The 15886-nt window shown below is 49.7% G+C and overlaps 2 protein-coding genes across 5 annotated transcripts in view; one reads left to right on the forward strand and one right to left on the reverse strand.

Annotated features, from left to right (window-relative positions):
• LOC142582902 (phospholipid-transporting ATPase ABCA3-like) overlaps window positions 1-9014 on the reverse strand; it is a 23242-nt gene extending 14228 nt beyond the window's left edge. For all 4 annotated transcript variants that reach the window (XM_075693018.1, XM_075693016.1, XM_075693017.1 and 1 more), the window contains exons 1-5: window positions 8018-9014; window positions 5522-5822; window positions 3942-4379; window positions 3356-3668; window positions 1889-2554 (exon numbers count right to left, since the gene is read on the reverse strand). In XM_075693018.1, the coding sequence (XP_075549133.1) occupies window positions 1889-2554; window positions 3356-3668; window positions 3942-4379; window positions 5522-5822; window positions 8018-8660 (2361 nt within the window). In that variant the 5' untranslated portion in view covers window positions 8661-9014. The remainder of the gene's footprint in view (window positions 1-1888; window positions 2555-3355; window positions 3669-3941; window positions 4380-5521; window positions 5823-8017) is intronic.
• Window positions 5438-15886, forward strand: part of LOC142582903 (uncharacterized) — a 24696-nt gene continuing 14247 nt past the window's right edge. Inside the window, exon 1 of the mRNA XM_075693019.1 lies at window positions 5438-5700. The gene's annotated coding sequence lies outside the window, so the exon portion shown is untranslated. The remainder of the gene's footprint in view (window positions 5701-15886) is intronic.

A 15886-nucleotide genomic window follows, 5' to 3' on the forward strand; every position in this document is an offset into this window, starting at 1 on the left:
GAAAGAAGATGCTTAGTGAGTCAGGAAAGGACGCAAAAAACAAGAGAGGTGGCGACGCCACCTTGAATTTCCGGCACCAACTATCCGTGAAGTCATGAATTTTGAATTTTGACGGGTATCTACCCAGGCCTTAAGTTTTGTCGATAAAGATGGACTGCCTTTTATTGTAAAAGAGACAGATTAAGCTTAGCAAACTTGGATAACCTTTACTGCCGCCATAACGGCCGAAATACAAGAAAATACTTTGACATCCGTGATGTCACTCTGACAAACCAACGCCTGTGTTTCGGTGCGAAATTAGAACAAAAAACTGCCATCTTCATTTTATATTCTAATAAAATCTGCGCTCGTTGCAGCTGACCATGATAATGCAGCGAAAAAGGTTCGTTATATCCGAAGCCCGTTCTATCCAAAATTAGGCTTGCGGTATGTTGTGAAATTGCGAAACTACTCATGCGTATACCGCTGTCTAACCCGTCTACAATCGATAAAAACGTAAAAATTAAAATAAGTATGCATAGATAAGCGGGGAAATGCAAGAACGCTTGTGTTCTTAGATTTGTGTGCATGTTACAGAATCCCACATGGTCAAAATTAATCCGGAGTCCTTTACTACGGCGTGCCTCACACTATGTTTTTGGCACGTAAAACCCGGAATTGAACTGAATTGAGTGAATCGAGAACACTAAAAACACTCATACTCATAACATTATTCAAGAGTGAAAAAGCAGCAGCCGTGGATCTTATTGATCATACAAAAAAACGGGCCCGTTGAGCGCGTCTTTCGATTAGCCGACGATAAGCTTTCAATGCTGACAGAGTGCAGTGGCCAGCTGCGCAGGAAAACAGCCCGCATGCATCAAACCGGCATGGCAATGCATTTGCTGTAGCAATGCGTCAATACCATTTCGAGGCATTTTAACACGTTTCCCGTGCATGGCCTGTTTTTTTACCCATATTCTCCTTCAAACATCGTTAAATCGTGTGGTAAGTTGAGGTCACCTAGTTGCTTCTGTAGGTTTTTCAACTCGCAAGGCTCTATGAATATGAGTCGGGGAATCGAAAGCGCTTCTTTAGGTGGAAATTGTATTGTATTCGGTTTTATGGCGCATAAGCAACTCAGGCTGTCATGCGCCAAACACATGGTATAATTTATTTCGAATTGGGTATCCTCAGCGAAGGTCCTTGTCCGGACAAGGACTCTAAGGAGCCCAACAAATCAATGGAGACCTCAGCCTTCTTCTCAGGACTGAGAAAGTGGGTGAGGTGCATCATAAGATGCATGAAAAAACTGGGTAAGAATTTTTAGAATTAGTAGTTCTGTGATGTATTATATTTCGTTTAGGATCGCTGCGTCTTTCAAAAAACTAAAAACAGATGAAGTTCCTACAAGTGGGTTATCTCCTAAAAGTAGACTGGGGTGGAAGGGAATGCGTTCATTGTGAAATACAGCAAAATATTTTTTCCTTAGCCGTTCGAGTTGTGTGCACGAGAATAAAATGTGATTTACAGTGAGTTCATCTCCACATTTCTCACATAAGGGTTTGTCTTGTTTCGTCAGTAGGAAGTTATGTGTTAGGTGTGTGTGTCCGATGCGCAGGCGGCATAAAATTACTTCTATAAAACGTTCCTGATGCCTGCATGATCTCCATTCTCCCAGAATAGGTTTTACTAAATGTAGTTTGTTATTTTCTTCGCTATTCCATGTACACTGCCATTTTTCTTTAAGCTCATTTTTTGCTAACTTCATGCAATCTGCATAGGGTATATTTACAGTACTGACATCCTTATTTTCATGAAATCGGGTTTCGTTAAGTGGATCGTCTGACTGTATACATATATATACGCATTCAAGAGAGGCGCGCTTGCTGGACGCTTTGTTGCATACCTCGGAGGATGCGCTGTCGCGTGCCAGCAAGACGTCCGTGTGCGGCTGCAGCCTTCCGAGGTCGTACACGAGCCGGTCGGCCCCGAAGCGCAACGCCAGTTGCCCCTGGCCACCGGCCTCGTAGCGGCACACGAGGAACATGAGGAACGAAGGCAGCAGCCAGCAGGCCAGCGGCGTCGACAGCGTCTGGCGCATGTACTGGCGCCGCTTGAACAGCATGGCGAGGAAGATCTGGCCGGTGCGGGGCACGCCCGCCGCCAGGTCGTTCAGCGCGTGCACGTGTTGCGCGATCTCCACCGACGACTCGTACCTGTCAAGCTCCTCGTGCGTGATGCCCCCGACGTTCGCGGTGGCCATCACCATGTTTCCCTCGGTGTGCTCGACCATTTGCGTGCCAGTGGAGCCGGTCATCGTCATGCCCGTCTGCTGCGTGCCGCTGCTCTGGCGGCTCCTGTTGAGCGCGGCGGCGCGCCGCTTGCTCTCCAGGCTGCCGGCGTCCATCTCCATGACGACGCGCAGGAAGACGTCCGCCATGGTGGTGACGCACACCCTGTACGACTGGATGGCGAACTCGGCCTGCCTGCGCTCGACGATCAGCAGCGCGTCCGACACGGGGCCGTAGTCTTGTTGCTCGCCCAGGCTCAGGACCGCGAAGCGCCTGTGGTCCTGCGGGTGGGTTTCTGCTGCTCATTCCCGCTGCAATAGCTTGTCTCGCGTGACGCACGAAACTTCGGTACTGAAAAGGAGTCTGCATAACTATACCCGCCCTGACAGTGCCGCTGTATCTGCGCCTCTCGAACCTTGCGAATTTCTAACGTCGTCGCCTCAAGTCTCCTGCACACATTGTGGATATTCGATCATCCTTTTTAGAATGGACTCAATTCTGTGAACTGCGGCGCGTATATATATATAAACAGTGATGAATGAAAACGTATTTTCACAATTCAGACTGCATTCATTGGCTCTGGATTTACCACCATGACTACTGGCGCCTGTAATAGGGGAAAATGCAACTGTAATTTTGGTTAAACATATTGTCTGAAATGCATTGTCTTGACATAAAAATGCTTTCAGCAGTGACGACAATGTATTAAGATTGCACCCTAGAAGCGCATCTAGAACAAGTTTTACAAGGTCGACGTACAATGAGCACGCGCCAACGTATTGTACAGGAAATTGAGCAGGACTAATGCTACAAGGACATAAGAATCCAAGCAAGACAGACGTTCACAGGAAAGTGGAGCTAGGCTCGAAGTGATCAACAGCTGTGGTTTAACAAGTAATGTCGCTGTAGGTAACGTTTTGTCAAGCGGAGTTGTCTTCGCTTTGACAAGTCTCTTTGTCGAAACGTTAGCTGTAGCGACATCTCTTGTTAAATGAAATATATATTATAGACATTCTATGAAGAGCACAGACCGAAACACAGCTGTACCCAGCCGACTTAGCACACGTCGAATGCATCCTTACCTGTAGCAGGCGCGCATCTTTGGAGGCCTCCCTGAGCGCGAGGACGAGACGATTGGTCCGGAAGTTGGGCGCCTTCGTGACATGCAAATTGTAGCCGCAGCCGTAACGCCAGCGCAGGAAAGCGGGCGTGCCGAAGCACTTCAGACCTCCATGACCCAGGATGGCGACTCGGTCGCCCAGCGTGCCTACGTCGTCGATGTCTGACGTCGTCATCACGACGCATGTCTTCTGCTTGACGTTGTTCAAGACTTCCCGTACTTTGTAGCGGGACTCGATGTCCATGCCAAACACGGGCTCGTCAAGTATGAGCACCCTGCCGACGATAAAAAAGTAACAAGAGAATGAAAGTTTGTGACGACGACATGTATATATAATCTCGTAAACGTCAGTAATTCCCTTGCTCCATGTACTCAAACCTAAGTGAACGCAATCAAGTCTGACTGCTGCCTGACTATCCAGCTGCATGCTGTAAACCACAACGCCGCTCCGCAAACGCATCCAAAATGCGTTCTGTGTGCTTACTGCTTTACACTATGCAAATTTCTAAGGATTTGAAAGCTCATCGATTGACAACACTAAAGCGTACCTGGGGTTCAAGAGGATGGCAATTGCCAGATCTAGTCGCCTCTTGGCCGATGTGGTCATGTTGAATGTGAGCGTAGAGGCGAGCTCGGTCAGTAACATCATATCTGTCACTGCTACGGCGCGGTGCACCAGCGCCTCATCGACCAGGCCTCCAAGACTTCCGAAAAAGAGCAGGTGCTCGTAGGCCGTCAGGTCTGCGAATAGCACTGCTCTCTGCAGCACGACGCCCATGCTGGCGCGGGCGCTTGCGGTCTGGCTGGTCACGTCGAAGCCCTCGACGATGACCTGACCGCCGCTGGGCTTCTGCATGCCGGTAGCGATCCTCACCAGTGACGACTTGCCCGACCCGCTTGGACCGATCACCACCAGTAGCTCGTTGGGATACGCCTTGAAGTTGGTGTCGCGAAGGACGTGCGTGTGCTCTTTCTCGTACTCCAGTCTGTTTGGAAGGAATGCGCCATTCTCAGCCCATTGATGACTTTCAGATTTTTTTAATGCCCCAAGTCTACAGGGCATATACATAGGCTAATGAGAGAATAAATGAGTCAGGTATCGAATTAATCGAGGCTTTTTGACCGCGTACTTAAATCGAGCTGCGTGCGTGCGTGCGGGCGCGCGCGCGCGCGTTTGTGTGTGTGTGTGTGTGTGTGTGTGTGTGTGTGTGTGTGTGTGTGTGTGTGTGTGTGTGTGTGTGTGTGTGTGTGTGTAAATGGATAGATCTTTAATCGCACAGGATGGCACGAGGCCTTAGCGTGGAGAATGGAAAGGACACATCAAGAACCCGCAGGCCAGCTTTGACGACAGTTCCAGAGCGACATTGAGCGCCGTGATTGAGCCAATCGTTAATAACAACGCTGGGCCTCTTTGATTATCGCTCGATGACAGTCCCGGACTGCCAGAGTGCGTGCATACGCAACACTTATTGGCTAAAAGCACCACTTCAGACAGTCCGGGACTGTCAGGGACGCATAACCTATGAGGCGTATACTGCACACACACACACACACACACACACACACACACACACACACACACACACACACACACACACACACACACACACACACACACACACACACACACACGTATATATATATATATATATATATATATATATATATATATATATATATATATATATATTGTAATGAAGAAGAAGAGCACAGGAACAAGGCCAGCCAGATCGTCTCTTCCATGCCTGCTGTGCAACCAGTGGGCCAGCCGGATCGCCAGTGTTTGGCACGAGTGTGAGCCGTTCGAGCTACCAGCTGTTCCTGCTCTGCGTCACCTGCCTCCTCGGTTACGAAGAGACGTTACCATCGGAACTGTTCAGTGCACCCATTACAATCTATATATATATATATATATATATATATATATATATATAGTCAAGGCGTATTCCCCGATTCGAATACTGAAATATTTGACATTAACGGGATTTGAAATGCCTCCAGTCGTCCAGCCCTTCGATTCAGAAGAGGCGTCAGTATTTTTTTTTTCTTTGTAATGTAGGCAGCGACGAAATTATATTTCCACTGTGCACAGTGTCCGCATTATGTATACGCGATCTTGAGCTGTCACCTGTTTACGAAGACGGCCTCCTCCTTGTCGGGCGGGTACTGCTCGAAGTGGACGCCGTCCTGTGCTGCCGGAGGCAGTTTCTCGAATGCACCCTGGCGGCTGGGACGCCAGTACGACGAGGAGACCGGGAACCAGGGAGCCAGCGGCACCCCGCGGGCCCACGACAGCACGTTGCCCAGGTACCAGATGGCGACGCACATGAGCGCGCTGTACGCGGACATCACAATCCAGATCTCCAGCATGGTCACGTTGTCCAGCTCGAGCACGTACTTAGACACGGACGACAGGCTGTACTGTTCATCTGCCCAGCAGTAGAACCATGCGCGTCATTCATACACGCGTCCTATATAGACTATTTTACAGACGCGTTTGAGTGCCGCTGTCAGGGGCTTTTTAAGCTGCGGTTTTCTGTTTGTGGCAACCCAAACTCCCAGTACTACACTGTAGATTCATATGCGATGGAATGGTTGTGCGGTTGCAGTCGCTATTTACGATCATCCTATTTTGACGTTCCATCGCATAACACACACACACACACACACACACACACACACACACACACACACACACACACACACACACACACACACACACACACACACACACACACACACACACACACACACACACACACACACACACACACACACACACACACACACACACACACACACACACACACACACACACACACACACACACACACACACACGTGCGCACGTACGCACGCAATGCTCGTGTAAATGCCAAAGATGGCGGCGTCCCTGAATCGGAAATGAAACCGTCTATACGTGGGATTGGGAAGAATTGGGGATAAAAGTTAATGGAGAATACCTTAGTAACTTGCGATTCGCTGATGATATTGCCTTGCTTAGTAACTCAGGGGACCAATTGCAATGCATGCTCACTGACCTGGAGAGGCAAAGCAGAAGAGTTGGTCTAAAAATTAATCTGCAGAAAACTAAAGTAATGCTTAACAGTCTCGGGAGAGAACAGCAATTTACAATAGGCAGCGAGGCACTGGAAGTCGTAAGGGAATACATCTACTTAGGGCAGGTAGTGACGGCGGATCCGGATCATGAGACGGAAATAATCAGAAGAATAAGAATGGGCTGGGGTGCGTTTGGCAGGCATTCCCAAATCATGAACAGCAGGTTGCCATTATCCCTCAAGAGAAAAGTATATAATAGCTGTGTCTTACCAGTACTCACCTACGGGGCAGAAACCTGGAGGCTTACTAAAAGGGTTCTACTCAAATTGAGGACGACACAACGAGCTATGGAAAGAAGAATGATAGGTGTAACGTTAAGGGATAAGAAAAGAGCAGATTGGGTGAGGGAACAAACGCGAGTTAATGACATCTTAGTTGAAATCAAGAAAAAGAAATGGGCATGGGCAGGACATGTAATGAGGAGGGAAGATAACCGATGGTCATTAAGGGTTACGGACTGGATCCCAAGGGAAGGGAAGCGTAGCAGGGGGCGGCAGAAAGTTAGGTGGGCGGATGAGATTAAGAAGTTTGCAGGGACGGCATGGACACAATTAGTACATGACCGGGGTTGTTGGAGAAGTATGGGAGAGGCCTTTGCCCTGCAGTGGGCGTAACCAGGCTGATGATGATGATGATGATGATGATGATACGTGGGTATGGAAAAAGTTTAGAAGACATTATTGGGGCACTTAAGACAAAAATAAGCTTAGCTGCGCTAGCAACTTACCATTCTACAATGCCAAAAAAGTTTCTCAATGTGAAATGAGTTTATAGTAAGCCGCAAAAGATGCAAACACGAAATACAATCGGTTGGCGACGCTAAAGTTTAAGGGGCTTTAGGCGACGCCGCCTTTTAAGGTTGCCCGACTGTGCTCGCTGTGGCTCCATGGATTTCAATTGCCTGGCGCCTTTTCAGACCTATCGTTACTTATATTGAATAAACGAGAAAGACTGCATTACATTATAAAAGAGCCGAAAAATGAACCTAAGTTTCGAAAATTTCTACTGCACCACATAGCCCAAGTACGAGAATATACTTTGAGATTCGTTAAACCACCGTTCGGGCACTGGGATACTGGCGCGCATTTCGGGGAAATAAATGCTTAGCCTTCATTGTGTCTTCCGGTAATCAACGTTCGACCTGGAACTCAGTGAAGACAGCGTTTGGAAAGAATATTTGGCCAGTTTGAGACGATTTAGTATTTCTCTTTGCGTCTCATTAAAAACGAGTTTAAGACTACCCGTTTCAGTAAAGGGACAAAGTGGCACGAAACATTTTTGCGGCGCATATAATTTAGCCGGTGATTTCACACCTATAAGTACGCAAACATGGCATGTGGTCAGTCATTAGCTATATAGATAAGATATATACACTAAATTGTGCACATGCAACAAGGTAGGCGCATGTCAGACTTTTAGTGGATTCTGCAAAAAAAAAAACATCTAGCGGCCACTTATGGATTATAAATACGCAGTATCAGCAATTCGGTTTTTCGGCGCCTTACCGACCACGTTGGCGCACCCAATGATGCGGTAGCACCAGTGCAGCGCCATGCACGGCAGCAGCGAAGTCGTGAGTTTGGTCGAGCGAGTGAGCCTGATGTACTGCGCCGACAGGCCGTCGAAATCTTCCAGCGCCAGCCAGGGCGCGGCGTACGCCGTTATCCAGTAGCACATGCCGAACAGGATGGCCACCGTGTTGTTGGCGAAGAACAGCGACAGCACCATGGCCGTGGTGACGTACTGGAAGCTGAACAGCACCAGGGACACGAACACCACGATCTTGTCGGTGCCCTCGAGGAAGGTGGTGGTCCGGCCGTTCTCCTCCCTCTCTACCATCGTCATGTAGCCCATGATGCAGGCGATGCTGACGAGACCCTTGAACATGGCGGCCGTGAAGTGTCCCAGCCAGTATATGGCGTCGTGCAGACCGGCCAGTCGCAGCTTCTCGCGCATTCCGGTCTGCGCTTCCTCGGCGAGCCGCCCGACGAGCGTGCAGAAGGTGACCAGGTAGCCGACGCCGATGCGCACCGCCATGATCCAGAGGTCGGACAGGGCGTCCTCGGGTAGCGGGCCCTCGCTGAACCGGCGCGTCGTCATTCGGTACGCGCGCCGAGCGGCGGTCTTCTCACCGCCGGCCTGACGCATCAGCTCGGTCTTGGCGCGCACGAGCGCGATCTGGCAGTAGGCGACGCTCTCGCGCTGCGTCACCGGGTTGGGCAGCGTGCCGAAGAGCGCGAACACCTTGTTCCGCCGCGTGATGTAGTGGGCGTCGTCGAAGAAGCGAACGGTGAACTCGAGGTCGTTCTTCCCCTTGCCGCGGGTATCGCCGAAGACGAGTGCGACGACGCGCTGCTCGGGCCCGCGCTTGGGCCTCGGGCTGAAGTGGTAGAAGGCGCGCAGCAGGTCCTCCTCGGTGTCGTAGCCCAGAGCTCTCACGCGGCCGCCTGCGGGAAACGCGGTCTTGACGAGCTTCTTGTTGTGTTCTCGCGGCGCGTAGAGGACCTGCGAAAGTAAGAAAGTGGAGCTATATGTTGTATTTGTTGCCGTGAATGAGGAGGACATAGTGTTAATGGAAATGTGGCCACACTGCGACTTTTGACAAGTCATCGACAAGTGCTAGAGTGAGAGAACGCACAACGTATACCACACACACACACACACACACACACACACACACACACACACACACACACACACACACACACACACACACACACACACACACACACACACACACACACACACACACACACATCACATGCAGTGCCGCAACCGAAGACTTGCGAATACCGCATTTGCTGCTGCGAACGCTTGTCGACTGTTTACAAAATTCTCTGCTGCTCGTTTGACGCGTTTCACATCTACGTCTTGGTCATTTGGTCATTCCACCTTTTATGTATCTATTCGCTTCTTTCGACATTCTTGCCGGTGTAAGCGCTTGTACAGAGGTCATCGGAGCAACTATACGGAAATTGCTAAGGACGTAAGCAACATCCACTGCATGGGTATAACGCCTGTAAGAAAAAGCGAGGTCGCTGCCTCGGTCAACTCACGTTAAGGTCTGCATATTTACAACGTCCCAAGACTACAGTGTTGAGGGCCACCCTGGGAAGAAAGCTCTAAGAGTGCACAGCTGAACGAGGTCACGGGGCCACACCAGAGTTATATAGTATAGGTACTCTGCGTGGCGCTGTGCTCGGCGTTTCGACGTGCGTTGTTATCACAGCTAAGTATTACGAAGACTGACTGACTTGCGAATACGCACTGACCGAAACGTATGAAAACCGTGTTCGAGTTGTCGTTCCGCCGACGAAGGAAATTTGCGGGTGCAGCCCACAACACAATGCTCAATTAAGCCGGTACTATAAGGGGAACAACGACATACTATAGATGCTCGACAGTGTTCGAGTATCTACGTAGGCTGCAGCGAAGACGTCATAAAAAAGTCTGACACGAGAAAAAAAAGACATTTCAGTCTTTCTGAGTGTTTTATAGTAATTGAGAACCACATTCAATTTTTGGTGCCCATGGTAACGGCTCGTATGGGTGCTCAAGGAGACCTACCTCTCCGCTAGCTGGTTTACCTATGGCTGAGCCAACATTTATGACGACGTGGAGGCCGCAGAGTGGAAAGTCGGGCTGCGTATAGGCTTGGGAGGTGACATGGGGACAATGCGCATTAGTTGTCTTGGTAAGCTCTTTCGTGCTCTGTATATGTAGCACTCATATCAGTGTGCCATGCAGTTACTTTTGCATTGCGAGTATTAAGTCCTGGAGACAGCTGTTTAGACAGACAAAGGTAAAGAAGAGCCTGCTGGTTGCATGAAAGGTCGCTTGCCAGCTGGGGTGCCCTGAAATCGCTTTCGTTGCGTTCGGGGTAGTCGCGGGGCGCGCTGAGCCGGAGGCAGGGGGGCTTGGCGCACGAGGTTGGTGGCGCCACCTGCGGACGGTCGCGCTCCACGCCCAGGAACGCGAGGAAGATCATGGCCACCTCGAATGTGGTGATGAGGTAGTGTCGTTTGATCGCCTGCACGTACACGTCTTTCCATACGATGGCGTACACCTGCGAGAAGACGCCCATGGCGCCGCCTGCGGCATCGCATCAGGAGCAGGGTGTCACATGGTTGAAAGCGACATGTGCTGAAAAGAGCTGGTTGGCACTCCGTTTTTTTTAAAAACTCATTAACAAATAATTCACAGGGCACGATGCTTGTGACCATGATGTAAGAACAGGTGCTCCGACGGATAGAATGCGGCGCGTGTTGGGCCCCCCGCTCATTCATCATCATCATAATCTGTAGTGTTATTGTACATCGCTCCCAGAGGGTTGGTAGCATATATCTACAGTAACTCTAGATGGCGGGGGGTGCCGGGGGTCTGACATTCCCTGGATACCGTGCTGGGAGCGTGCTTTGCTGCCTGTGTTTATTTTAGAGCGCCTGCGACTGCTTTTAGCGACAGAACAAACTTAAAGTTTTGATGTTACAATATCTTAAAATCATAAGCAGCCAACAAACACTAACACCAAGGACAACATAGGGGAATTTACTTGCGCCTAATAAATGTAATAAAGAAACGGTAAATTAATGGAAATGAAAGTGAATGAAAAAACAACTTGCCGCAGGTGGGGAACGATCCCACAACCTTCGCATTTCCCGTGCGATGCTCTCCCCATTGAGCAACCGCGGCGCCGTTTCCCCATCCACTTTCATTGGGCATTTATGTTTCCTAGTAGAACCCTGGGAGTGTTAGCCAGCGTCCCCACTCACAGACCTTGGCGGCGGATGTGGAACATCGTTTCTGCCGCAGGCGTCACGAGAACGTGATCTTTTTGGGTGAAGACAACCGGTCAATAAACCGACACATGCTATCTGAAGGCATCAATGTTGCCGGACTCGAGATCGTCATTATGCAATAAACAAGAAAGGGGGTTAACCGAGGGGCCCGATGTTTTATTAGTCATATCATAAGAAGCCAACAAACACTGACACCAAGGACAACATAGGGGAAATTGTTTGAGGTTAATAAATGAAATAAAGAAACGGTAAATTAATGGAAATGAAAGTAGACTAAAAAACAACTTGCTGCAGGTGGGGAACGATAACACAACCTCCGCATTTCGCGTGCGATGCTCTACCATTTGAGCTACAGCGGCGTCGTTTCCCTATACACCTTCATTGGGTATATATGTTTCCTAGTAGAACCCTGGGAGCGTTAGCCAGCGCCACCACTCGCAGACCTTGGCGGCAGATGTGGAACATCCTATCTGCCACACGGGGAAACGGCGCCGCGGTAGCTCAATTGGTTGAGCATCGCAATATTGGAATAGGATTTATTGATAGGAAAGACAGAAAGGTCGACCTGAGCTAGTGCGCTCTAGTCTGCTACTCTGCACTGGGGAAGAGGGAAGGGGAGTGAAAGTACTGGGATGGATGATGATGATAAGAGAAGTGGCGAGTGCTTATGTACACGAGACAGTTGTCTTGCTAGAGCCGCTCGTCGAGCTTGGTGTCCTGCAGAAACTTCAACAATAATTTTGTTGCACGCATTGAACTTGCAGTGTCAGGCCATGGGCCGAGGATAGCTTCCTCCGACAGCTGTTGCCTGCCAACGCTGGCTAAGAAACTTTCTAACGTCCTTCGCTCCAGCATATATGCTGGGCAGCCGCACAGTAGGTGTTGCAGTGTTTCAGGCGTCTGGCAGTGATCACAATCAGGGCTGTTCGATTGGCCGATGAGGTGCGCGTAGCGACGGGTGAAAGCAACGCCGAGCCGAATCCTGTGTAGCAATGATGTTTTGCTCCGTGTAAGCTTCGGGGGCAAACAGAATTTACTGTCTTGGTCAATCATATGTAGACGTCTGTCAGTGTTGTCATACTGGGCTCTGTAAGCTTTTGTAAGGTCCTGCATGAGTGCCGTGATCATGGAGTTGGTGTCAGGTGAGCGCCACAAGCGAAATGCTAAGGTTATGGGATCGTTCACCACCTGCGGCAAGTCGTTTTTTCATCCACTTTCATTTCCATTAATTTATCGTTTATTTATTTCATTTATTAAGCGCAAGTAATTTCCCCTATGTTTTCCTTGGTGTCAGTGTTTGTTGGCTTCTTTTGATATGACTAATAAAAAATCAGGCCCCTCGGTTAACCCCCTTTCCTGTTCAAAATGTTAAAAAGTGATGTATAATTGCTGCGGCGCTTTGATGCATTTTCTAAGCAAAAGCGTATAGTATTTCGCTGAGGGCTGTGCTCACTGTTCGGGTGTTTTGTTGAAGCGGCTACCATAATTGAATTTACTTTTGCTATTTTTGTTTGAACAAATGGTCGCTACCACTTCTCAGAGTACGCAGAGTTACCGCGTTCATTTAATACGAAGCAGGGTTCTGGGGAGTGCTGCACGTGCTGCATACGATTTCTTCCTGAATAACTACAAGTGCCTTCACTTAATGAGGGCGCTTTCACCTAACACTCTCGGAGGCCATGATTAGGAGGTGCGCCTCCAGCGGCCCCCGGCCGGGTCGTCGTAGCGCTTGTTCTTGCACTCGGGTATCATTCGTAGCAATTCCTACGAACGGGTGGGTGTCTGATTTTCCCTTTCTAAATTATTTCTCTCCACCTTGCGGGTTTCCGCAGTACTAATACGTCAAACCCTTGCCTTTGCTTTGTGTTGTGGACAAATTCGACTTCGCCCTGCCATCTGCTAGCCGCCTGGTTAGCTCAGATGGTAGAGCGGCTGCCCCGGAAAGGCGGTGGTCCCGGATTCGAGTCCCGGACCAGAACGAATTCTTCTTCAATTGTGAGGCTTTTCTTTCGAGGAAACCGTCCGGGTTTCCTTTGTAGCAATTGCTACGAACGGGTGGATGTCTGATTTTCCCTTTATTAATTGTTCTTACACTGTGCTCGTGGCTCTGCGCGTGTCCTCACGTGTCCTCGTATATTATCAGTGCTTATATAGTTCGGGGGGAGGGGACGTCCGCTAAGAAAATTGGTTCGCTCAAGGTGGATCCCCGAGCTAATTCGTCGAAGAAAGGAAACCATAAGCATTAGCCCAAATGATTCGATTTCTCTCCAAAATACTCGCAGTTAACATTAGTGCTGCGTGTATCAGTCTGGCAGGAATATAAGTACCGAGCATGACATATATAGCCGATGGTGTGCATACTGCGCTCCACAGAACCCTGCACTGGAATGGAATCGTGGAGAGGAACAGACACTATAATCTGGAGCTATGTAGGGAACATGTCTCCGCGCCTCTGCTCAAAAGGTCGAGGACGTTGGGGTGATCACAACTGAACGCATAGATACCGCGAAGTGAAATGTACATTTCAATGAAGGCATACTTGTAGCTCAGGCACGTGAGAAAAGGAAAAACAAAAGTTGACGAAATAAAGTGCGTCAATTTATGTCGCCAATGTTGGCTGTATGGCGTTCTGCTGTTGAGTATGAGGTCTCGGGCTCGAATTCTGGCCACAGAGACCACATTTCGATGAGGGTGAAATGCAAGAACGCTGCTGCACTTATTTTACGACCTCGTTAAGGAACTCCAGGGGGTCAAAATTAATCCGGAACCCTCCGCTACAGCGTCCTTCGCAGCTCGGGTGGATGGCTTTGGGACGTTAAACCTCGTAATTTGATTTGACTTCTTTATCCTCTATTCTTTCCGACTTTTCCCATGTACGTGCGCTAAAGCTATCCAGTTTGAAATGACCTTCCGATAGGCACAAGTTCTCACGACCGTCACAAAGACGCGGTGACGTTAGACCGAAAACACCTCGACTATACACTGCGTCGTCGAGCGTGCGTCGTCGAGAACGCATGCAGCGTGCTCGGCGTGCTCGGCACCGCGCCTGTATATACGAAAGATGTTCTAGGGTCTGATGCTACGGTTTCTCGAAACCGTGGCAGGCAGTCCCTATGCATTTGCCATTCGCGCGCAATCCGATGGCAACAGGCGCAGATCGGAGGGTACCGGGCATGCGAATCCCCGTAGCTTGGATGTGTCACTGTGTCACTTGCCTGGAACGAGTATGGCTTGCGGCTGAAACAGTGAGTCCGGCGAAACCGTGAGAACGCAGCCGAGAACGATCCTTTTTTTTCACTCGCGGCCGGTCTTCTTTTGAGCTCGCGCAGGTAGCGCGGGCTGGCAGGCGCGGGAGGTGACGGTAATGTCGATGGGTTCTGGCCCTCCGCTTGTTTCTGACGGAATCGAAGAAGTGAAAAAATCGCAATCTGATCCTTTATTTTTCTGCATCGTGTTGCTCTCTCTAAGTGCCTGCCTCGCTATTCATGGTTGCTGCAGTGTCGTAAGATTTCAGTTCTACCATGCATTCTGGGAAGGATTGAATAAAGCGCGGAAGAGGCAGTTCTTCCATAGACGCTGTATTTCTTCGTCACCTGGTCGCTCGTTTCGCACCTGCGATACCTTGTATCGATGACCATGTGGTGACTTGATATGTTAGAAATTGCATAATGTATTGATTGATTGATTGAAAACTTTATTGTTCCACCGAGCTGGGGTGCCCGCCTCTTAACCTACACGTAGGCAGTGGGGGGGGGGGGGGAGGACGAAGCAGTCCCTGCGCGTTGAGGACGGTGAGTCTTCACGGCCTCAACGGCCAGGCGGATTGCTCGACGCTGGTCTTCTTCAGCCTCGCTCTGGAGCAAGGCCTCTCAGGCTTCTCTACTGTCAATGTTTTCCTTGGCCCCTGGGGAGCCAGCACACTCCCATATTATATGGTCTAGCGTACCCTTTTGCTTACAAATTTTGCAGAGGGCGTCGTTATAGTCCCTCGTCTGTGTTAAGTAAATCCAATGTGGTGATGTATAATTGTTTCCCTGGAGGCGTCGCCAAATGCGAGCGTCCTCCAGAGAGAGAGACCGATGCGGAGGCGGAGAGATTCTTCTTTCGGCTTTGTAGTGATCGACAATTTCCCTGTACGTGATCATGCTATCTTTTGTCCCTGGAACTGGCTGCTCTAGAGTTGCCCGGTGGTAGAGTGCTCGGGCGAGCTCGTGAGCGGCTTCGTTGCCTGGGACTTCTTCATGGGCCGGTACCCAAATAAAAGTTATGTCCCTCCTGGGAGGGTTCTTGAGTAGAATGTGGAGGGCTTCTTCTGAAATTCTCCCTTTGTTTAAATTTCGGATAGCTAATTTGTTATCGCACAATATTACTCCCGCTTTTGTACCCGCACAAGCGAGCGCTACTGCAACCTCCTCGGCAGTACAGGCGTCCCTCGTGCACGTGGAGCAGGCTATCTTAACGCACCCGTCGCCATCAACCACCGTCGATACCACAGCCCCGTCTCTGCCGCAAGCGGCGTCCACGTACGCTACGTTATGCGCCAGTGTGTTTTTAAGTTTATTTAAGTTTATTTAT

This window comes from Dermacentor variabilis, chromosome 5, assembly GCF_050947875.1.
Source record: "Dermacentor variabilis isolate Ectoservices chromosome 5, ASM5094787v1, whole genome shotgun sequence".
Taxonomy (NCBI): Eukaryota; Metazoa; Arthropoda; class Arachnida; order Ixodida; family Ixodidae; genus Dermacentor; species Dermacentor variabilis.